The sequence below is a fragment of the Balaenoptera musculus genome, chromosome 11, assembly GCF_009873245.2.
Source record: "Balaenoptera musculus isolate JJ_BM4_2016_0621 chromosome 11, mBalMus1.pri.v3, whole genome shotgun sequence".
Taxonomy (NCBI): domain Eukaryota; kingdom Metazoa; phylum Chordata; class Mammalia; order Artiodactyla; family Balaenopteridae; genus Balaenoptera; species Balaenoptera musculus.
Window position 1 is genome coordinate 11,622,268 of NC_045795.1, and position 19,833 is coordinate 11,642,100.

Consider the following 19,833-nt stretch of genomic DNA (forward strand, 5'->3'; position numbering starts at 1 on the left):
AACAGTAGGCAGATACCCACAGAAGAGGACCTGTGAGTATCCCAAGCTGTGTGAAGCAACTCTTTAAACATTAAAATCAAAAACTCTCTTGCTGGTTCCCTAAAACAGTTAACTCATTTGGGGCACCAGTATCTACCATCTCCGTCTTCCCAGACTTGGCTCTTGTCCTGCCGCAGTCCCTGCTGGTCTGCAGTCTTTCTTTCCGTGTTTACTACTGGAATTGCTGGAGTGGTCTCTGGGTGGGCTGCTGGTTCTTTGGTGTGCCCCCTGCCTCACCTTTATTTTGACATAAGGGAGCCACACTTTTAAATGAGATCTTCAAGACCTATTGTGTGTATTCTTTTTCAAAAATCATCCCCCCACCCCCCTGCCACCCCGTTCTCTAGTCCACAAAGATCCATTGCCCTTTTCTGCAGTGGTCCGTCTCCCTCTCTCGTTTTTGTGATTCATCACCTTAAAAGGCCAGTACAGATCCAGTTTCATTTCTTCTGACTGAAGTGTAAATTCCTTGAAAGTAGCACCAAACCGCAACAACAACAGTAAATTTTGCAAAAGGGTGTAGCTCATGTTTGTAAGGTGCCTACATTCTGGCATTATTCGCTTTAAAGAACTCCAGTACAGTGATGCATTACACCTCCTGTTGTGGCTGCAATAACTCTTTTTTTCTAAACTTTGCCAGGAATATAAAACTTATATCTATTACCAGTTAATGACGGGATTTGAGCGTGGGGCATGTAAAGGAAGTGAGATGCTTGTGTCTCTCTTCCGGTCCCTTTACAGCCTGAGGGGTGGCTCTTTGCTTGTGGTCTCTCCAGGAAGGGCCAGTGCCCTCCCTCCACTATAGGATGTAGTTCTGATCTCTGGAACTTGGTCTCAGTCACTCAATACTTGTTTGGGATTTGTTTTTTTGTTTTAAGTTTATTCTGACTCTTAATTAACATTTGCTTGCTTTCCTTTAAGTAACTCCCCTCTCCCCATTCTTCCTTGTTTCTCCAGGATGACAGTGATGGGATTCCATGGTCAGAAGAAAGGGTGGTACGTAAAGTCCTTTATTTGTCTCTGAAGGAGTTCAAGAATGCCCAGAAGAGGCAGCATGGTGAAGGCATTGCTGGGAGCCTGAAAGCAGTGAATGGTGAGTTGCCTGTTTTGTTGTTTTGGATGATGTCTCTGGGCCTGGCCTTGTTTCCGAAATGGATGTGCTTTGGGGGGCTCGTGCTTCTCAGGCTGGGCCCCTAACGGCAGTTATTCTGGACATCCCGTTGGGTTTATAGATTTGTTTTGATGCCCCTTTATATGTTGCATAATATAATTGGCAAGGTGCCTTACTTAGTCCGCGCCCTATAGACAAGACCAGGGCTGCGATCTGGTTTCTGCCCGTTCTTGGATTGAGTGTGGAGCCTGACTTACAGGTTTTTCTGTGAACATCTGTCTTTCTACCCAAGTATGAGGGCAGAAGAAGCCTTTGATGATCTCGCTGAAATGTGGCAACTTTGGTTCTTATCCCCTGTTTATATAGGAAGTAGCCTGAATCTGTGGGCCTGCTGCCCTTCCCGCTGTCTCTCTGGCTCAGCAGCCTCCTAAGGCCCTGCTTCCTTCCTTGTTGATCAAGCTGGCAGGTGACTGCACAGCGGCAGGTGGGCAGTGGAGGTAGAGTTCCCGTGCGTCCGAAGTGTCCCTCATCCTGGATGGGTGTCAAGTGGGTCCTTGAAGCCTGGAGAGAAACATAACTCCCGTCTGAGTTTATTCTGATGTCTCTTTTTAACAGGGTTAGTGTGACTCGGATGAAATCATCCAGTGAACACCATTTCAGAACTAGCATTTGGTTACTGTTTATATTTTATTTCGGGAGTTGTGGCTGTGGCTGTATTGCACAGCCTCTCTTGTTCTTATTTATCTCCTAGAATCTTAGATAAATGTGAATGAATTGACTGTGTTCTGGTTTGTACTTGTTTGGAGTGAGGAGATAAGGAAGATGAGATCCTATTGTTCTTTTTGCGTTCTGGCTGTGATCCTCCGGTAATAGTCATCACCCATGGCGAACCTGACAGCTTGCCAGGGGGCAGAGCCACAGGTTGGCTTAGGGCATCCAGTTTTTTTCCATCCTGCTTAGTTGTAAGGTGAGTTGTCTGGGAGCCTCTTGTTGGAACTAGTGCTTCCAGACAGGACCTGTTGGCACTCTCTTTCCACAAGCCCATGGCGGGGTTTTCTGATGTGGCCTTCCTGAACACCACCGGGATCCGCCCTGCCATCCACCCAGGTTCTGTCACTCTCTTCTAGTACTGTGTGACTTGAAACAAGAACTGCCTGAAGTCTGAGCCAATGTGTATGGGAAAGGCCCTTTTTGAATCTTTCACACGTGCAGAAGCAAAATAATTTGAGGAATCTGTTGCCACAGTTACACAGCTTGGACCCCTATTTGTTCACGGGTCTCCTACCAGGTAGGGACCCCGCCATTTCTTGGCTGCCTGTAATGGAGTAAATGCTAAGCCATGTGTCTTTTTAGAGAGCATTTGACGTGATCAGTCTTGTTGACATTGCTTCACATTGAACATACTGTTCTGCTCTGAAGTTTTTGAGGGGAGGGTGATGGGGGGGAGAATATCATTGGACCCTGGGGTTAGAGTAGAGCAATGGCTGCTACGGGGTTAGATTTTACTGCTGTGACAAGGCGTGCTCTCATTCTGCTGTTCTGGAGTGGTGATGCCTTCGTGCTTTAGGCATCTTTTTTTTAAAAAATTAATTAATTAATTAATTTATTTATTTTTGACTGTGTTGGGTCTTCGTTTCTGTGCGAGGGCTTTCTCTAGTTGTGGCGAGCAGAGGCCACTCTTCATCGCGGTGCGCGGGCCTCTCACTGTCGCGGCCTCTCTTGTTGCGGAGCACAGGCTCCAGACGCGTAGGCTCAGTAGTTGTGGCTCACTGGGCCTAGTTGCTCTGCGGCACGCGGGATCTTCCCAGACCAGGGCTCGAACCCGTGTCCCCTGCATTGGCAGGCAGATTCTCAACCACTGCGCCACCAGGGAAGCCCCTAGGAATCTTTTAACAACTAAAAAACACACCCAACTGGGAAAAATCAGCTTTTAGGGCAAGAAGGTAGCCAGGTGTCCAGGATTGAATAATGGTGGAATTTGGGTAAAAAAGAACAAAAACTAAAATAAGGCATTCAAGAAGCAACTAGTGCTGCCAGCTAGTTGGCCAAATGTAGCTCTTGTTTTCATTGGCATACTCAGGGCTTGACGATACCGAGGAAGGAATTCTAAGAAAAGTTGGCACATACATCTCTATGGGGATCATTGAAGACTTTAAATCATTCTTTTACCACCTCCATAAAAAAGGTGGTCTTTGTTGTTTGTCGTGGTAGTTTGCCTTTCACCCTGATAAAGACTGACTTGTCTTTCCCTCCCTCCCTCCCTCCCTCCTTCCTCCCTTCCTCCCCTCTCTTTTGGTTGTGAAGTTGTTGTCAGCTTGCCCTTTTCTGGTTCATGTTGGTGTTTGTGCAGGCTGTATTCCAAGGCCACCTTTTTGTTATTCCGCATGTTGGATTTCGATAGCAGTTCTAAGTAAATACATCTCCTCGTTTTAGAACTTGTGTGTGTTTTAAGAATAATTTTCTTAAAGGCAGCTAGCATGTTAAACAAAGTGTGCTTTCTTATTCGGGGGCTACTGGGAAGCCTGGAAACCAGACTCGTTACCATGGGAATAAGTCCCTCTCTGTAGGTCCCAGAATCTCAGGGGTGCTCTCCTAGGGGGTGTGATCCAGAGACAGCTGAAGTAGCTGGCAGCCTCCAGGACTCTTGGTGGGGGTGGCTAGTGAGGACTGCAAGCGGCCTTCTCTCTGAATGTGTGTACATATGTGCGCGTGTACACATGTGTGCGTGTACACATGTGCGCGTCTACATTTATCACTCAAGTTTGAGTGGGTGCTTTATAACAGATCATCATTCGTATGCGGTGCAGTAGAATGACCTTGTCTGGCGCTGTACATCACAGCACACTGTTTGGGGTTCTTCACTGTGGGGCAAGTGAAGATAGGTTAGTGGTGGGGGAAGAGTGGTTTTAACAGTCATGCCTTTCCTTTTCATTTCTCTTTTAATTTTTTTTGGTCCCTTACCCCCTCGAGGTTCCCTTTCAAAAGTTGAAATAATTCCATTGTTTTAGTTTTAATTGTGACAGAAAGTTATCTGGCGGTAGAATTTGAAACTGTCCAGTACAGAGCCCTTGCTGGGAGGTGTGGTATGAAACTGGATGGGACAGAGGTGAGAGTAGGTGCCTGCACCCCAGCTAGGGCGGTGTTGGTGGGGCTTCTCCCCCTGTGCTCCCTTTCTCATGCTTCATGGCTTGAGGATTGTGGGTAGTGAGGTACCTCTGAGACCTGCGGGGTTTCTGTCTGTAAGGGGAAGATGACATTCTTGTTGGGGGGCTCTCTGAGTGTGTTCTCTGTGGTAGTAACTTTCCTAATGGCACACGGTTATTTATACTGCAGTAGCAGAATTGGAATTACAGCTCAAGTAACTTTGAATCCAGTACTTATTTTAGAATCCAGAATGGAGGAAAATGGCACCCTATCTTTGCAACAGTAGTATTGAAAACAAGGTGTTTTGTTTTTCCCCCTGTATTTCAAAGCAAAGATGTTTCTTGGTTGTTGGTCTTGCCAGAGTTTCCTGGGAAAATTCAATTTTAAAATACTATCTTGAGTTCACAGTAGAATGGGCTTGACATAATTTTCATCTAATTGGGAAATGAATTGCCATCACTTCTGCGAGATCACAGGCATGCTAGGATGATGAACAAGCAGCCCCCTGCCCTGGCCTCCTGTGGGAGGAGGGTTGGGGTCCGGTGTCTGCTAACGGGGTGCCAACAGCAGCCACTTGTCTGAGCGGCTGAGCTCAGCCGCGCCCCTTGTGCAGGTCTGGTGGAGACATAATAAGCCAAGCAGACATAAGATAGCAGAGAGACCTCATATTTTATGTCATAAAATCCATGTTTGCCATCAGTCTTGCTTTTGTGCTTCTAAAGTGACAAGGGATGAATTTTTTTTTTGTCCTACTGGAGGTGGCGAATCTTGAGTCTGGGACATCCCAGTGGGTTGTCTGTGTAGGAATTGAAGCCGTTGTTATACAGCTTGTTGGCTGTAGCCAGGCTTCAGGGGAGGTGGTGCTAAGGTTTCTGCTGGACGTGAGCCTTCTGTCTACTCTCTGCTGTAGATGGTGCCGCTTTTCCCGGCAGTAATAAATTGACAAAAGCTTCAGAAAGGCTGGCAGAGGCGGAGGCCTCAGCCACTCTTTGAGGCCCTTGGCCTGCTGGGGCTGAAATTAGGGACATTTAAATAATAACATGCTACACAAATAATGAGTACACATAATTACACAGTAAGAGAGGGGAGCTATTAGCTGTATTTGAATTTCATTTGCTTCCTATAAATTTCATCTGAGATCCAGCAAACCCTGTGGCCAGCTAAAGCATCTTGACTAGATTTAAGGGATGCTGGATTGTTTTTTCTTAGAACTTTACAGTAGTTGTGATAGCTGGAACCTATATTGAGCGCTTGCTTTTTGCCAGTTATTGTTCTAGCACTTCACCTGTATTTTGCTCATTTAACTTTCAGAACCAACCATTTTCTAGAAATATAGGAAACTGCACTAGGGCAGATTAGCAATTTGCTTACACTACTAGTATGGGGCAGAGCCAGGATTTAAACCCCGGCCTTCTCCCTTGCTTATAATAACCACCACTTAAATAAATAGAAGTAGTTTTGGAACCCCCTGTAAAGATAGGATTTCAAAAATACAAAATTGTAGGAGTACTTTTTTTTTCAAATAGCAGTTTCTTTTGGAGGAGATCTGTGAAATCTTTCATTGGCAAAGAGACCTCAGAAGAGGAGGGGCAGTACAAGTATTTATTCATGTGACCATGGTTCTGGGCTTTATTAGCGCTTGTCATTGAATTGATAGTCAGAGGAAATCGAAAAACTGCATTCCTCCTGATTGGTCACCCTCCTTGCACACGGATACATTCATTATTTCTTTCTGTTTCTTCACCTCGGGATACAGATCTGTGTTTTTAATATTGTTGTGGAACCAGCCAGCTGGCGGAGGGCTGCCACTCACCTCCATGACCTCCATGACCTCCATGACCTCCACGAGGTGGCGAGAGAGGGGCAGTGGCCGAGATGGCAACAACTGTCCATTTGTAGCCAAGGATCAAAGCTAGAAGTACAAATGTAGGACCCCCTGTGCAAACTGCACCCCCCCCGCCCCGCCCCGCCCATCCCATTTCTTTTTTTTTTAGAAATTCACGTTCTTATTTATTTATTTATTTATGACTGTGTTGAGTCTTTGTTTCTGTGTGAGGGCTTTCTCTAGTTGCGGCAAGTGGGGACCACTCTTCATCGCGGTGCGCGGGCCTCTCACCATCGCGGCCTGTCTTGTTGCGGAGCACGGGCTCCAGACACGCAGGCTCAGTAATTGTGGCTCACGGGCCCAGTTGCTCCGTGGCATGTGGGATCTTCGCAGACCAGGGCTCGAACCCGTGTCCCCTGCATTGGCAGGCAGATTCTCAACCACTGCGCCACCAGGGAAGCCCCCCCATTTCTTTTTTAAAAGGGTAGAATTTTGTTGGACTCTCTTCAAAATCTCTCTGAGATTACTGATGTCTATGGAATGAAACATGGGCCCAGCTTCTGCAAATTCACTGTTTACAGGATGAGGTTAAAGTGTGACTTTCGAGTCAAAATCAGAGTCTGGGCACCTTGTCTGATGAGTGGAAGTTTATTTTTGGCCATATTTGAAATGAATGCTGTGCCTGTATGGTTGCCTTCTCCTGGCCTGAAGCTCTAATGTCCAGCAGTTCTCAAGACGGTCCCTACTTCAACAGGAAAGACAATCTCCCCCCACCCCCTGCCGAAGAAATTGGCTTTTCCAGATTGAACTGCTGCTGTGTCAGTGCTTGTGACCTCTGCAGGTTGGGCCATGAGTTAAGTTTTCTCTTAACAGCCCAGCGCCTGAGACATTTGTCACCTGCGTCCCCTGACAGCACTCCATGGGAGAGCAAGGCAGTGAGGGCAAATACACTTCTTGAAAGCAACCTACATTTATTCTTTGTTTAAAAATGAAGCTGCATCTATCTTGGATGATGGTAGAGTTGGGAAGGCTTGATTTCTTTCTCTTGTAGGTGTTCGGTCGTCAGTCTTCATGACCCTGAGTAATGCAGATGGGAAATTTCTAGATAGAGCTCCCATCTGATCAGTACTTGATGGAATTCTTAGTATGTAGGAGCTATTGTGAGTAATAAAGACGGAACTGAAATTGCTAATTTTGGAGGAGTCAGAATAGCTTATTTCATCTCATCTAAGATGTCATTAAGTGATGCATTATTTTATGGAAGAAAAGAAAAAATGCTTCCAATTATAAGTGTAAGCCATGATAATTGTGAGGTGCTTTCTAACAAGAGAGAAATATGTGTGACTTGGTATCAGTGAAGCACAATAAAATATAACAAAATGCTTTAAAAATCAGAGGTGTGTGTGACCGGTTTGATGTGAGGAGGCTAGCAGGGAGGCAGGTGATGTGAAAGGCCCAGTGCTGAGCTACCAGCAAAAGCTTCAGTGAAGAAGTTGCATTCCTGTGGGCCTTGAAAGCTGTGGGACTTCTTGAGCGAGGGCTGAGGCTGGGATGGGGTAGTGTGCGGGGCAGGGGTGAGGACCAGCAAGTAGACACTGGCCGGGATTGTTGATGCCACAGTCCAGAGGGACAAATGGCAGGTTTCAGTGGCCAGCCTGCTTGTACCGCTCTGGCACCAAGGGAATGGCGAGCCTGCCTGCAGCCCTTTCGGCCACAGAATTATGGATGGCTAGAGCTGGAAGGGACTTCTGGAGGTATATAGGCCAGGCTCATCATTTTACAGATGAGGAATTTTGAACCTTGCTGATGAGCTTCACTGGAAGGAATGGATCATGCTGAAGACTGATTGGAACCAGAAATCCAATTTAAATGATGGCGAGACACCAGGCTTCCCAGGAGGCATGGCTGCGTGTGAGGAGTTCCTGGAGCGTTGAGGATGGAGGTGCCCCTGGAGGTGAATGTATTCTGCTCCTCTTTCCCGTCACTTGTGCGTGAGGCCCGCTGCCCATCCAGCAACTTCAGCCTGCCGCCTCTGGCAGTTCTGCAAGCTCTGTGCGCTCTCTGATTACAGCCCCATCCTCCTGGCTTGGACCCCTGTAGTAAGAGGGGCACACCACACAGGTAGTGTCACCTGGGGGGGGCATGTGTGTGATGTCTGAGCTTGGGACAGTTCCACAGTGTTTTCCTGCCTGCCCGTGTTGTTAGAATGGCTCAACTTTGAGAGGTGTTGAAGCCGAGAGGATGGAAACCTGCTGTGTCCTGGGATGTTTCTTAAAGCTCTTCCGCCTCTAAGAGTCTTTCTCTGGTCAGTGCCTCCCTTTGGGCACCAAAATCCCTTTGTCTCATCTCTATGAGAACACCACTCTGGAAAGTATCCCTCTTTTCTTCGTCATTTGTTTACTTTTTTACTAGATCATTCCCATCAGTAAACAAAACATGTTGTAGTTTCTCCCATAAAATAAACCCTCCGATAATCTGTCTCCCTCCTGCTATTCATTTCTTTTACTTTATAGAATTCCTCGGAAAAAAATGTCTACACTATCTGTTTGCCTCTATTATTTATATTCATGTTAATATCCTCTCCCCCCTCATTCTCTTTTGAACCCCTAGAGTCAGGCCACTTACCAAGGCTAATAATGACCTTGATGGCCAAATCCAGTTATCAGTCAGTGTAGCTTTAGCTGCCCATCCGGCAGCGTTTGACGTGATGATTCTCTCCTGAACTCTGGTTGCCTACCTGCCCTCCGCACTTTGCTTTCTTGATAGGTCTCATGAACTTGAGGTGTACCAAGCCAACTCTGTCTCTCCACTCCCTCCCATCTGCTCCCGCCCTGCCGTCTTCCCATTGTCAATAAATGCCAGTTCCATACTTCTGGTTGCTTTGATCAAAACCTGTGAGTTATCTGGTACTCCCCCCACCCCCGCCCCGATTTTGCAAAACCTGTTTATTCTAAACTCACAATATGTTCTGAAACTGAGTTTGCACCGCTGCCACGAGTCCACCACCTCTAGCTTGGGCTGAGACTCCTAAAGCTCCCTCAACTTCTGCCTTTTTACCTCTCTAGGCAGCAGCTAAAACAGTCCTTTGTAAGTGCGAATCAGCACACGCGGTGTCCCGCAGTGTCCCCCCGTCTCTCTTAGCATGAAAGGCAAGCATCTTACCCTGGACACTGATGTGGTCCCCCAGCCTCTCTCTGGTCTTATCTGCCCGTCTCTCCCTCACCTAGTCTAGCCTTCCTGCTGTTCCAAATGCACTTAGTAGTATACTCTTGCCCCAGAATTTTTGTGCTTGTCGATGCTTCTGTCTAGAACTCTCTCCCTTTAGGTACCTGTGTGACTTGATCCCTCTCGGTATTTCAGGGTCCTGGTCAAATGTGCCGTTACCAGAGGCTTCTTCCTTGAACATCTTACTAAAAATTGTGCCTTTGCCTGTTACCCTTTAGCTCCTTACCTTGTAATATTTTTTGACATAGACTCTCTCACAGCCTGGCATTGTATTATTCTGTTTGCTTATTATAAGCTCTCGCCCCACAGTAGATTGTAAGTTCCAGGAGAGAAAAGCTTCATCCATGTTAACTGCTGCTGTATCCACAACTCCTGGGTGCTCTGTAGAGTGTGTGGTCACCTGCACACCGGCTGTGTCCCCACCCCTCTGCCCAGCACCCCTCTGCTGCACTGTGGATGTGTTCCTCTCTGTTCAGGGGTTTGTACCATCTCTCACTCCAGATTTCATTTTGAAAATGCATACACCTTGACCCTGTAGCCCCCTCGCCCCAGGTCACAGCCCATGCTATTTTCCCTGTTACCAAAGTGCACATTTATTCATAATTGTGATGTCTTTATAAGTCTCATTATCGTAAACATTCTTGGAATTAGGTCACCCTTTTATCCTTTCTTTCTGAACTACATTTGTTGAAAGCCTACCTATGTGCAAGATACATTGATCGGTAGTTTAAAATAAAACTGTCCTTTTAAGAAAATAAAAGTTACTGCTTTTAATTCTCATAACAGTGTGGTAATTATACGATTACTATCATAACTTTGCGGGTTTGTTTAGTGGGTCTCAGATAGAAAGCAACATGCTCAAAGCTACATTACTAAGAAGTGGTCAAATCAGGATCTGAACCCAGGACTCCTGAATCCAGATCTTGCCCCACTTTTTAAAAAAATAAATAAATAAATAAATTGAGGAAGACTTTACACTCTGTGAAATCACTTATCTTAGGTGTGCAATTTCGTGAGTTGCCAGATGCACATGTACCCGTATGACCAGAGTTCCAGTGTTGATGCAGGACTTTTCCGTCACCCCAGAAAAGTTTTCACCTGCCCCTTCTAGTTCATTTGCCTTCTTTAAAGTATGTGCTCATTTGGTGGTTTGCCAACATGGCTGTCTCTGTTTTTAGGAGCTTTTATGATGTTACATGAGTTTAGGATATTTCTCCAGAATGTACCAGATGCCAGAGAGTGTCTGTTGAGACTTGAAAGTGCCTCAGAGACAGAGGCACAGGCGTGTCCAGTAAGCAGCTCTTGGAGGCCTCAAGCAGTGCTTGAATAAGGACCCCACAGTTGGACGTGCTCAAGGGTGACATTTACCGTCTCATGGTGGCACTCGTGCTCAAGGGTGACATTCACCGTCTCATGGCGACACTCGTGGAGCCGGATTCTCCATCCTAAACCGGCATCACAGCTTTCATTCTGAGCGGTTGTGCAAGTCCAGACCAAGTGGGCTTTTAAACAGTTACTTCTCATCCTCTTCCATGTCACGTTTCTCTTGTGGCACCCCTGCCCCGCCCCCTTTGTGGCACTGTTCTTAGTCTGCCTGTTTAGAATACTCAGCCTTGGTGTTATAATTCAGGACATTCTGGAACTGGATGTTCAAGACTTGGCTTTTCCCCAAGGGCAATTGGCATCTGTAAGTCTTGTGCCTCCTCTGCTAATACAGTGTGCTTTCAGTTAGACTGATTCTTTTGAGGACCCCATGATCAGCTTGGTGGCCTTGAGGATGCAAAAACATGAGGCAGCAGTGTGGTGAGATTGCTGATTTCTGTCCATTTTCTTGTGGCTGTGGTGTAAGTCTATATATAAGTCAGCTTGTGCTGCCGTAAGAAAATATCACAGACTGGATGGCTTAAACAATAGAGCTTTATTTCTCATAGTCTGGAGGCTGGAGGTCCAAGATCCAGGGTGCCGGCCACTTCAGTTCTTGGTGAGGCCTTGCTTCCTGGCTGAGAGAGAGAGAGAGCGCGCGCGCTCGAGCATTGGTTTCTCTTCCCCTTCTTAAAAGGCTACCAACCCTATCAGATTAGGGCCCCTCCCTTACAACCTCATTTAACCTTTACAAGCTCTGCCTTCAGATACAGTCACACTGGGTGTTAGGGTTTCAACATAAGAATTTGGCTGGTGGGCATTAAGTCTGTAACAGTCCAGTATGCGGTAGGGATTTGAAATGGTGACAGTTCTGTTTGTTTCAGTTTTAGATTAAGTTAATTGCTGTGTTAATTTGTACCATGTTTCTTTTTGTGAGACTATAACTATTTCCTGGTAGGTCAGGAAACTGTAAGGGCTGTTGGACCTTAGAGAAGATGTTGTTCCTCTCAATTGGGTAAAATTAAACTTGGACATTTATTTATTGAGTTGTTGCTTCTGTGAGACCACCTGGATTAGCCCAAGTCCCTTACTGCAGTGGGGATTGGAACATGATTCCTATGCACAGGGAGCAGCTGTCCAAGGCCAAGAGCCCTAAGAGAGGGCAAACAAGGTGTTTCTTAGGCCCTAAGGGCTTGGGAGGGGATTGGCAATTGAGATGGCCTAGGAAGGACGGTTCTAGCCTTGAGTTTGGAAAAATCATGGGATTATTTGAAGTTGAGGGACTCATATTTGTTATACGTTAATTCATCTTATTTGCTTGAATGTTATTATGTAAATGTAATTTAGGGCAGTGCTTTCCAATTATTTTAAATTCTCAACCTGTATGGAAAGGGAAGGCCCTGTGGCCTTCACCAGATAGGGCTGCACTCAGCCAGAAGTAGCTTGCCCATGCGTGGAATTTATCTGTGTTCATTCTTGTAACTGATAATGCCACCCACCTCCTTCTACTTGGAGAAAGGCCTTGTGTGTTTTCTAAATCTTACCCATTTCATGATTTGAATTCTGTGATATGTATATTTATGGAGTTTATAATTACTGTCAGATTTACCACAATGGACTAGTGCAGTTTTGCTTTGCTTGTGAATTTCTTAGATCCCATTCCCCCAAATTTAGAGGACCTTTTATTTTAGTTTCTGGAAATAACCTGTTGTTACTTGAGCCTTCTACTGTGTATATTTAAAGCCAGGAGAGTGATTAACTGGGTAGGCTTTGGGGAAATTGCCCTGCAGTCCACACATCCCTTCATGTAGAGTGCGTTACTTAATCTCCCTGCTGCCAGATCTCATCTATCCTTCCAGCTTTCTCCATGGCCTTCAGGGTCCTTCTGCAGAGTCCCAGATTTGGCTTCCTCATAATTTCTTTCTGAAAGATTGTAAAACAGTACAGGTCTCGCGTTCCAGGAGGTTTGGGGACAATGAAGGAAATGTGAACTATTTCATAACCTTAGCCGTGCCTCTCAAGGAGAGGAGTGGCCAGTGTCAGCCCAGCCTGTCAGCCAGGCTGTCCCTGTGATGTGCCAGGGAGAGCTTTAGGGCTCCTCGTTCCCGACGTCCTGGGACCCAGGTCCCCTCTCTTTGCACCATTCCCTGACCTGTCGCTGGTGTTCTTGGCTCATTCACACCTTGGATGTAACCAGTCAGCTCTTTGTGCACACAGGGCCACTTCCCGGCTGCCCTGCCCTTGTCTTCTGGGTTATTCCTTAACCAGGTCTGCACTTCCCTTTGGCAGGTAGGTGGGCATCCTGGTCACGCTTGGCACCTGGTCTTGATGACAGGGGACGCCATCTGGGCTTGAGACTCGCAGGCCAGCTTGTGGTGCTGTCTGAAGTGGCAGTTTCCTTCCAGTTTTTCATGGCTCTGCCTTCTGATGCGTGAAGGCAGCTCAAGGTCTCCATGTCGGAAACATTTAACTGTTATTTCTGACATTCTCCTTCCTTCCCATACGATTGGGGTATTCGTGAAAGGGACTCATTGAATCTGTGTTTTGAAAGTTGCATCCTACCCTCTAGACGGTTGATGAATCCTCTTCAGACACCATCAGGGCGGGTGACATGCCAGTGGAAATATTGCAGAATATTCCATTTTGGCATGCAGGGGGCCTGCTAATTTCTAGTGGGATCTGCACTGCAAATTGCCTAACCTCTACCCTAGTGGCTTTATCCCGTCTCATTCAGTCCTTGACCTGACTTCAGACAACCAGTAGTGTTTGAAAAGGGCCTTTCCAGTCGACTCGGTTGGAAAGCGTTACAGTTGTAAAGGGTGAGCTGGAAGCCTCTCAGCTGGCACTTTCTGAATCCCTCAGAGGAATATATTGGCACACTCCCCACTCTCCGCCTGAACCCTCCTTATAAATCAAGAAGCCAAGCGTTAGGAAGCACAGGGCCAGGTCAAAGTGTGTGTGTGTTTGGGGGGGGGCACGTCATCATCCAAGCTGAGAGAGCCAACTGGTTCCTGATAACAGCCCCGTTTCCTTCCCCCTTCTCCCCACATTTTGATGTTTATCTTCCTGCCACTGAAAATAGAAGTGTCTAGTGAATGCAATTTACAGTGTGTTTCTATTTTTTTTTTTCTGGAGAGCCTTTTCTGCAGAAGATGCAAATAGCTTTTTTTGTTGTTGTTTTTTCCTTCTCTTTTACAATTTAAATAAGAAGGAAAGTGCTGGGCTGCTTTATTCAACAAGTGTTACACCTTTTAAGGAAAGTTGCCTTTTTTCATTATTGGCTTTTTTTCTGTGGTTTCAGGGGACAAGGTGCTGAGATAAGAGGCGGGAGCTTGCCGTTGATTTATTAGCCTGTTTGTTACCATCTGTCTGCCTCGCACTTCAGTCTGTTGATGGAAAGCCCGATGTGAACGTGCCGCGGGGCCTGAGAGATATCCATCTTCCCGAGTTGTCTGACTGCAGAGCCTGTATAATCACTTCTGCCTAGGCCCTCACAGGAGTCTGTGATGTGACGAGTAACCCAAGGGAGAATGGTGGCTTAGTTTCTTCCTCCACCTTGGACACTCCTGCCGCTGCAGACGCAGGTCCTGCAAAGATGCTGTCTCCAGCCGTGTCCACAGGGTCAGCCAGCCCACTCTTGGTGCCTCCCCCCTCCTGGGGTCTCCCTTTATGGAAGAATTCCAAGGGAATAGGTTAAGATTGCCATCAAGTGGCTACTCTTGGTAGTGGAAGGAAGGATACCGGCCACCACCGCGGGCTGACTTGTCACACATTCTCCTCCAGTGTCTTAGCCCTTTTGTGAAGCAGAGTCAAGGTCAAGAGTGCTTTCTGTCTGAGGAACTGACTGGTTTTTTTTGGCGGGTGGTGGGCAGAGCGAGCTCAGAACGTCTGCATATTGTATATCCCCAGCGAGAAGGCATCTGTGTGAACCGGAATTACGCCTTCCCGGGCGGACTCTGGAACTGGAGGCAGGCTCAGTTGCACTGGTCTGAGCTCAGGGCCCTGGAGCCGTGAATGCACATGATCGAGAGGCTTCCTGGAGAGAACTGCTGGGCATTCATCCTCCTGCCAGCCCTGGGCCAGGAGGCCAGAGCCCTCCAACTTTTCTCGTGGAAATTGGCAGAGAGGACCATGCTGTCATCCGTGAAAGGATGGCGCACAGTCCCACCAAGGGTGAACGGAACTAACAAGACCTGATTTGGCCGTTCTGCTTGGCTCTCCTGCTCGTTGTTTCCCAGCTCTGTAAGTGGAGGAATAATTTCTTTCTCAGAGGTGATTAATGAGATGATTTATTTAAAGTCCTTAGTACCTGGCAGAAAAGAAGCATTCAAAGGGCAGTTGTTATTGAGGTTCTAGGTATACATTACCTAACCACTTCTCATAAAAGCTGTAGCTGTGTCATATAACAGCATACTTAAGGGACTGTATTAAAATCGGTTTGTTTTGTTCCCTGGGTTTGGGTGCCAGCATCCTGTAATTAGACGTCACCCCAGGACTTGGAGAGCAGAAACCCTGACCAAGCTCAAAGGAAGCGATCCCTGTTTAGTTTTCCCCAGCAGGTTATTCCTCAGATGTGTTGGGAAACCTGCCCTGTAGGAATAGTGAGAGTTTGGTTTGTATGGGTGGGGCACCCCTTCCTGGGCACAGAGCGCTGGATTCTGTAGTCTCTGAGGAGCCCGAGAGGATGGTTTCTGAGCTGGCACTTGGTACGCGAAAGAGGATGGATCTGTGCCAGCTGGCTGGAGGGCGTAGGCCTAAGGCAGGCGGAGGGAGAATGACTTTGGAGTACATCAGAATGGCGACTAAACTTTAGGTCAGGGTCAAGGAAAGAAAATTCTTGGGGCCTATGTATTTTCAGCAGCGTTTTAGAGGTGATAGAGGCTATGTGATGTAACCATTCACACTGCAATCTGTCAAATTATATTAGCCCCAAATTCCTGGATTCCAGCCATTTAAAGCAATATTGGATGCATCAAAAAATTGATGTGTTGTAATATGCACTGACATTGTCCCATCATTCTAGTTCTACCAGTAACTGGGTATCGCTGTGAGCAGTCATCCCTTCGCTGGTTTCCTCCTTAAGTAAAATAAAACTCTGGCCATCCCTTGTCTCACTTGGTTCTGTTTTAGTGATGAGTGATGACAAGATGTGTTTATTGCAGACTCATGTTCTTCCAGCTCGCTCAATGCCCTGTGTACTGTTGGGTCGGGAAACATTTGGAGGCTTTTGCAGAACTTGGAGGGGAGTGGATAGGAGGTAATCTAGAGGAAAGGTGCCTATGGTGTGTGCATCCTTCCCCACCCACGCCTCTCCCTGCACACAGGAATGCAGGGTGATGGTTTCTCTCTGGAGGTCTCCTGCATGTATAGGAACAGAGGCAGCAAGCCCAGAGTCCTCTGTTTGCGGGTTTACACCTCTCAGTGCCTATAGCCTCGAGGGTAGCAAGGTGCAAGCCTAACTCAGAACAGTTTCATGTGGCACTTTGTTCGTTGATGCTTGCTGACCTTTCACCCTCAAGCTACAATAGGATCACCTAAAACTGTTTGTGATAAAAATGCCCCTTTGGTGTAATTGCTTGGCACAGAGAAAGTTTTTCTGCAGTTGTTCATTTTCTGAATAAGCTTGTGGCTTTTGAATGGTTCCAACCTCCGTTTTCCCTTCTCCCTTCCTGTAAGAGCTAGACCAATTACACTGCGAGCCATCTGTGCTGCATTGGAGGGGATTCATCAGCTCCTGCTCTGTTTGCCCCTCCTGTCCTTTCACCCTGCCGCCGGCAAAGAAGTTCGGTCTGTCTGACTTGCCCCGTGTACTGGGCCTTAACTCCTAGGAGAGGACAGCACACAGACACAGGGGCTGCTGCTGGGTCTTGAGACTAAAGGCATGAAAATTCTATAGATCAGCGCTGGCCAGGAGAGAGCTCTCTGCGATGATGGAAATGTTCGTGCCTGCGTGGTCCTGTACGGTAGCCACTAGTCAGTTGTGACTCCTGAGTCCTTGAGACCTAGCTGGTCTGGCTAGTTTTAGTTAATTTTATTTATTTTTTAAAAAATTTATTTATTTTTGGCTGTGTTGGGTCTTCGTTTCTGTGCGAGGGCTTTCTCTAGTTGCGGTGAGCGGGGGCCCCTCTTCATCGCGGTGCGCGGGCCTCTCACTGTCACGGCCTCTCTTGTAGCGGAGCACAGGCTCCAGACGCGCAGGCTCAGTAGTTGTGGCTCACGGGCCCAGTTGCTCCGCGGCATGTGGGATCCTCCCAGACCAGGGCTCGAACCCGTGTCCCCTGCATTGGCAGGTGGGTTCTCAACCACTGCGCCACCAGGGAAGCCCTAGTTAATTTTAAAAGCCGCATGTAACTGGAGTCTACAGAATTAGACCATGCAGTTACAGAGACAGGATGAGCGTAGTGGTGAAATTCTTCTCTTTCATCCTCATGCTCTGTCTTTTGTTGTTGTTGTTTTTGGCTGGAAGTCTTTTTAGATAGCCAGTGTAGTCAGTTTCAGAAACATTCTCTTGGTATGTTATATAGAAAGTCCTGACAAAGTGAAACAGTATTAATATTTGTTTCAAATGCCTTTTAGTGTTTTGGGCAATTTCAGAATACTCTTGGCCATGGTATTAATGTCACAATGTTCATATTACCCTTGACTTCCATATAGCAGTGTATCACTGGCTCCAAAAATTGTCTACCGTTCTCATGTACCTTATCCAGGTTTTTTTATTAGCGCCACATAAGTAATGTTTAAAATCGTGGCCTTTTATTCATTAATTACTTCTTTTGCGTTCAGGTGCTGCTTCTATGACGGCAACACACCTATTTTCCTCTGATACCATTTAAATAATTTTTAAGATTTCCTTTTGGCTTTGTATGTAAAGAAATTCATTTTAATTGTGGAAAATTTGGAAATTTCAGAAAATTATGAAGATTCTGCTGGGGAGAATACCAGTTTTTATTACTAGTTTTATTTTCTCTGGTTTACTTTCTGTACATTTATATTTTTTAAGCACAACGTAATTGTTTTATGCAGTGGAATTTCTACAGTTTAAGTTACATTGTAAGTCTTTCCTCATGTCACTAAGTGTTTGAAAATGTGATTTTTAAAAATCATGTGTAATGTTAAAAAATTGTGTTCCATGTTTAGCACTAGTCTTTAGTATGGTACATGTTAACTTTTAAGGAAAATACTATGAAGAATATACACAAAATTGTTAATAGTGATTGATGTAATTTCACGTTATAAAAAAGATAGGATTATAGTTAGTTTTGGTTTTTATTTAAAATTGTTAGTAACAAAATGAGTTTATCAAAATTATCAGGGTATAACAGGTAAATACTTTGAGGAAGACACAGAACAGCTTTACATGTAGAAATAAATTATTGGCTCCATTTCTTTTAAAAAAATCATTTAGAGGTTAAATATGTATAAAACATAACATAATGTGAAGGTTAGTAAGTGTTAAATTTATGAGAGCTCTAATTTTATTTCACCTGAAAACTTGAAGGTTATTTCTCAATAATTCCTAATTTTGATCGGTGAATGCCAGGAAATCAGTGTATTATAAATTACACGAGACATTCCTAGCAAAATACTTTTAAACACAAAGAGATAATTATTTGAAACATTTTTCTCTCTAGGAAGAAAGCAGGGGTGGAGGGTGCCTTTGAAAGCTTGGTAAGTTGTAGAATGAGGACCCCCCAAGGTAATAAGAGCGCTTCAGGCTTATGAAGGCCCTGAGATGGCTGCAAGAAACAACTTACGCTTTTGACAGCGTTTATTAGGCCTCAACCACTTTTCTCTAGGCTTATGCTAGGTTTCGAGGGTTATTAAGGTGCGCAAGACTAAATCCTCTTGGTCAGTACCCTGACAATCAGGTATTAGAGATTGAATAGCAGCTGCAGAGCAGGTGGTGCATGTCACTAAAGGCTGACCAGGAGGAGGAGCAGGAGCTTTCTGGGCAGACAGAGGAGAGAGTATTCCACAAGAGGGAATGGCATATGCAGAGGTGCTAAGGCTTGAGAGTTCAAGGAATGCTGAGAACGTGTCATTTGCCATACATGCCCCCAAGCCAGCTACCCCAGCACCTTCATGGACTATTGTGGGGTGTTGCCAGGTTTGAAAACTAAAGCACTGATATCCAGTCTATTGCATGGCTCAGAAAGCTGATGTAGGAGACCTCTGTCTCTCTCTCTCTCTCTCTCTTTTTAAATAAAGATAGAATTTAAACCAGTAAAAGGAGCAACAAAATAATAAAGACGAACTGTGTCGAAATCCTTGCACATAAATTCTTGTTTCTCCGTTTACTTTCTTAGTACTACTTTCTAGAAGTGAAATTGCTGAAGTAAAGACTTCAAACAATTGTCATCCATTTATCAATCTTTTACCATACTTGCAGTGTATGAGACTATAGGCTTTGTCAAAGTTAGATTTGAAAAGGGGATCAACTACTCTTCAGTTGTGACCTGAGTCTGCTCTTGGTTTCAGTACTTTTCAAACATAGTTTTCCATTATTCTTTATTCTGAAGTAGGTAACAAGGCCATGTTGTGATTCTTGTTAAATTTTACTTAATATTATTGCGATTCATTTTCAAATTCACAGTGTTGATAATCTTCTTTAACTTGGCATCATTTCTCTGTTTACCTTTTGAAATCCATTATCTGAATCATTTAAAACATATATTCAAAGCTAAAGTATATATTATCTTCTGTTTGTTTTTACAATCAAATAATTAAAAGTATATGTTAAACAAAAAATTGTATTTCATTAGCACCAAAGTTTTATTAAGGCATATAGGTAGCCCTTCATAAAGCACTCATCATGTGCCATTGGTACTTTAACATACGTATAATTACTTTTTTTTTTTTTTTTTGGCTGCGTTGGGTCTTTGTTGCTGCACATGGGCTTTTCTCTAGCTGTGGCTAGCGGGGGCTACTCTTTGTTGTGGTGCGCAGGCCTCTCATTGTGGTGGCTTCTCTTGTTTCAGAGTACGGGCTCTAGGCACATGGGCTTCAGTAGTTGCGGCACGCGGGCTCTAGAGTGCAGGCTCAGTAGTTGTGGCGCATAGGCTTAGTTGCTCTGCGGCACGTGGGATCTTCCTGGACCAGGGCTCGAACCCATGTCCCCTGCATTGGC

General features: G+C 45.6%; 1 protein-coding gene across 1 annotated transcript in view; it reads left to right on the forward strand.

Annotated features, from left to right (window-relative positions):
* The window catches only part of JARID2 (jumonji and AT-rich interaction domain containing 2), a 241,911-nt gene that overhangs the window by 112,865 nt on the left and 109,213 nt on the right, over nt 1-19,833 (forward strand). The window contains 1 exon segment of the mRNA XM_036868501.1: nt 997-1,132. Within this exon segment, the coding sequence (XP_036724396.1) occupies nt 997-1,132 (136 nt within the window).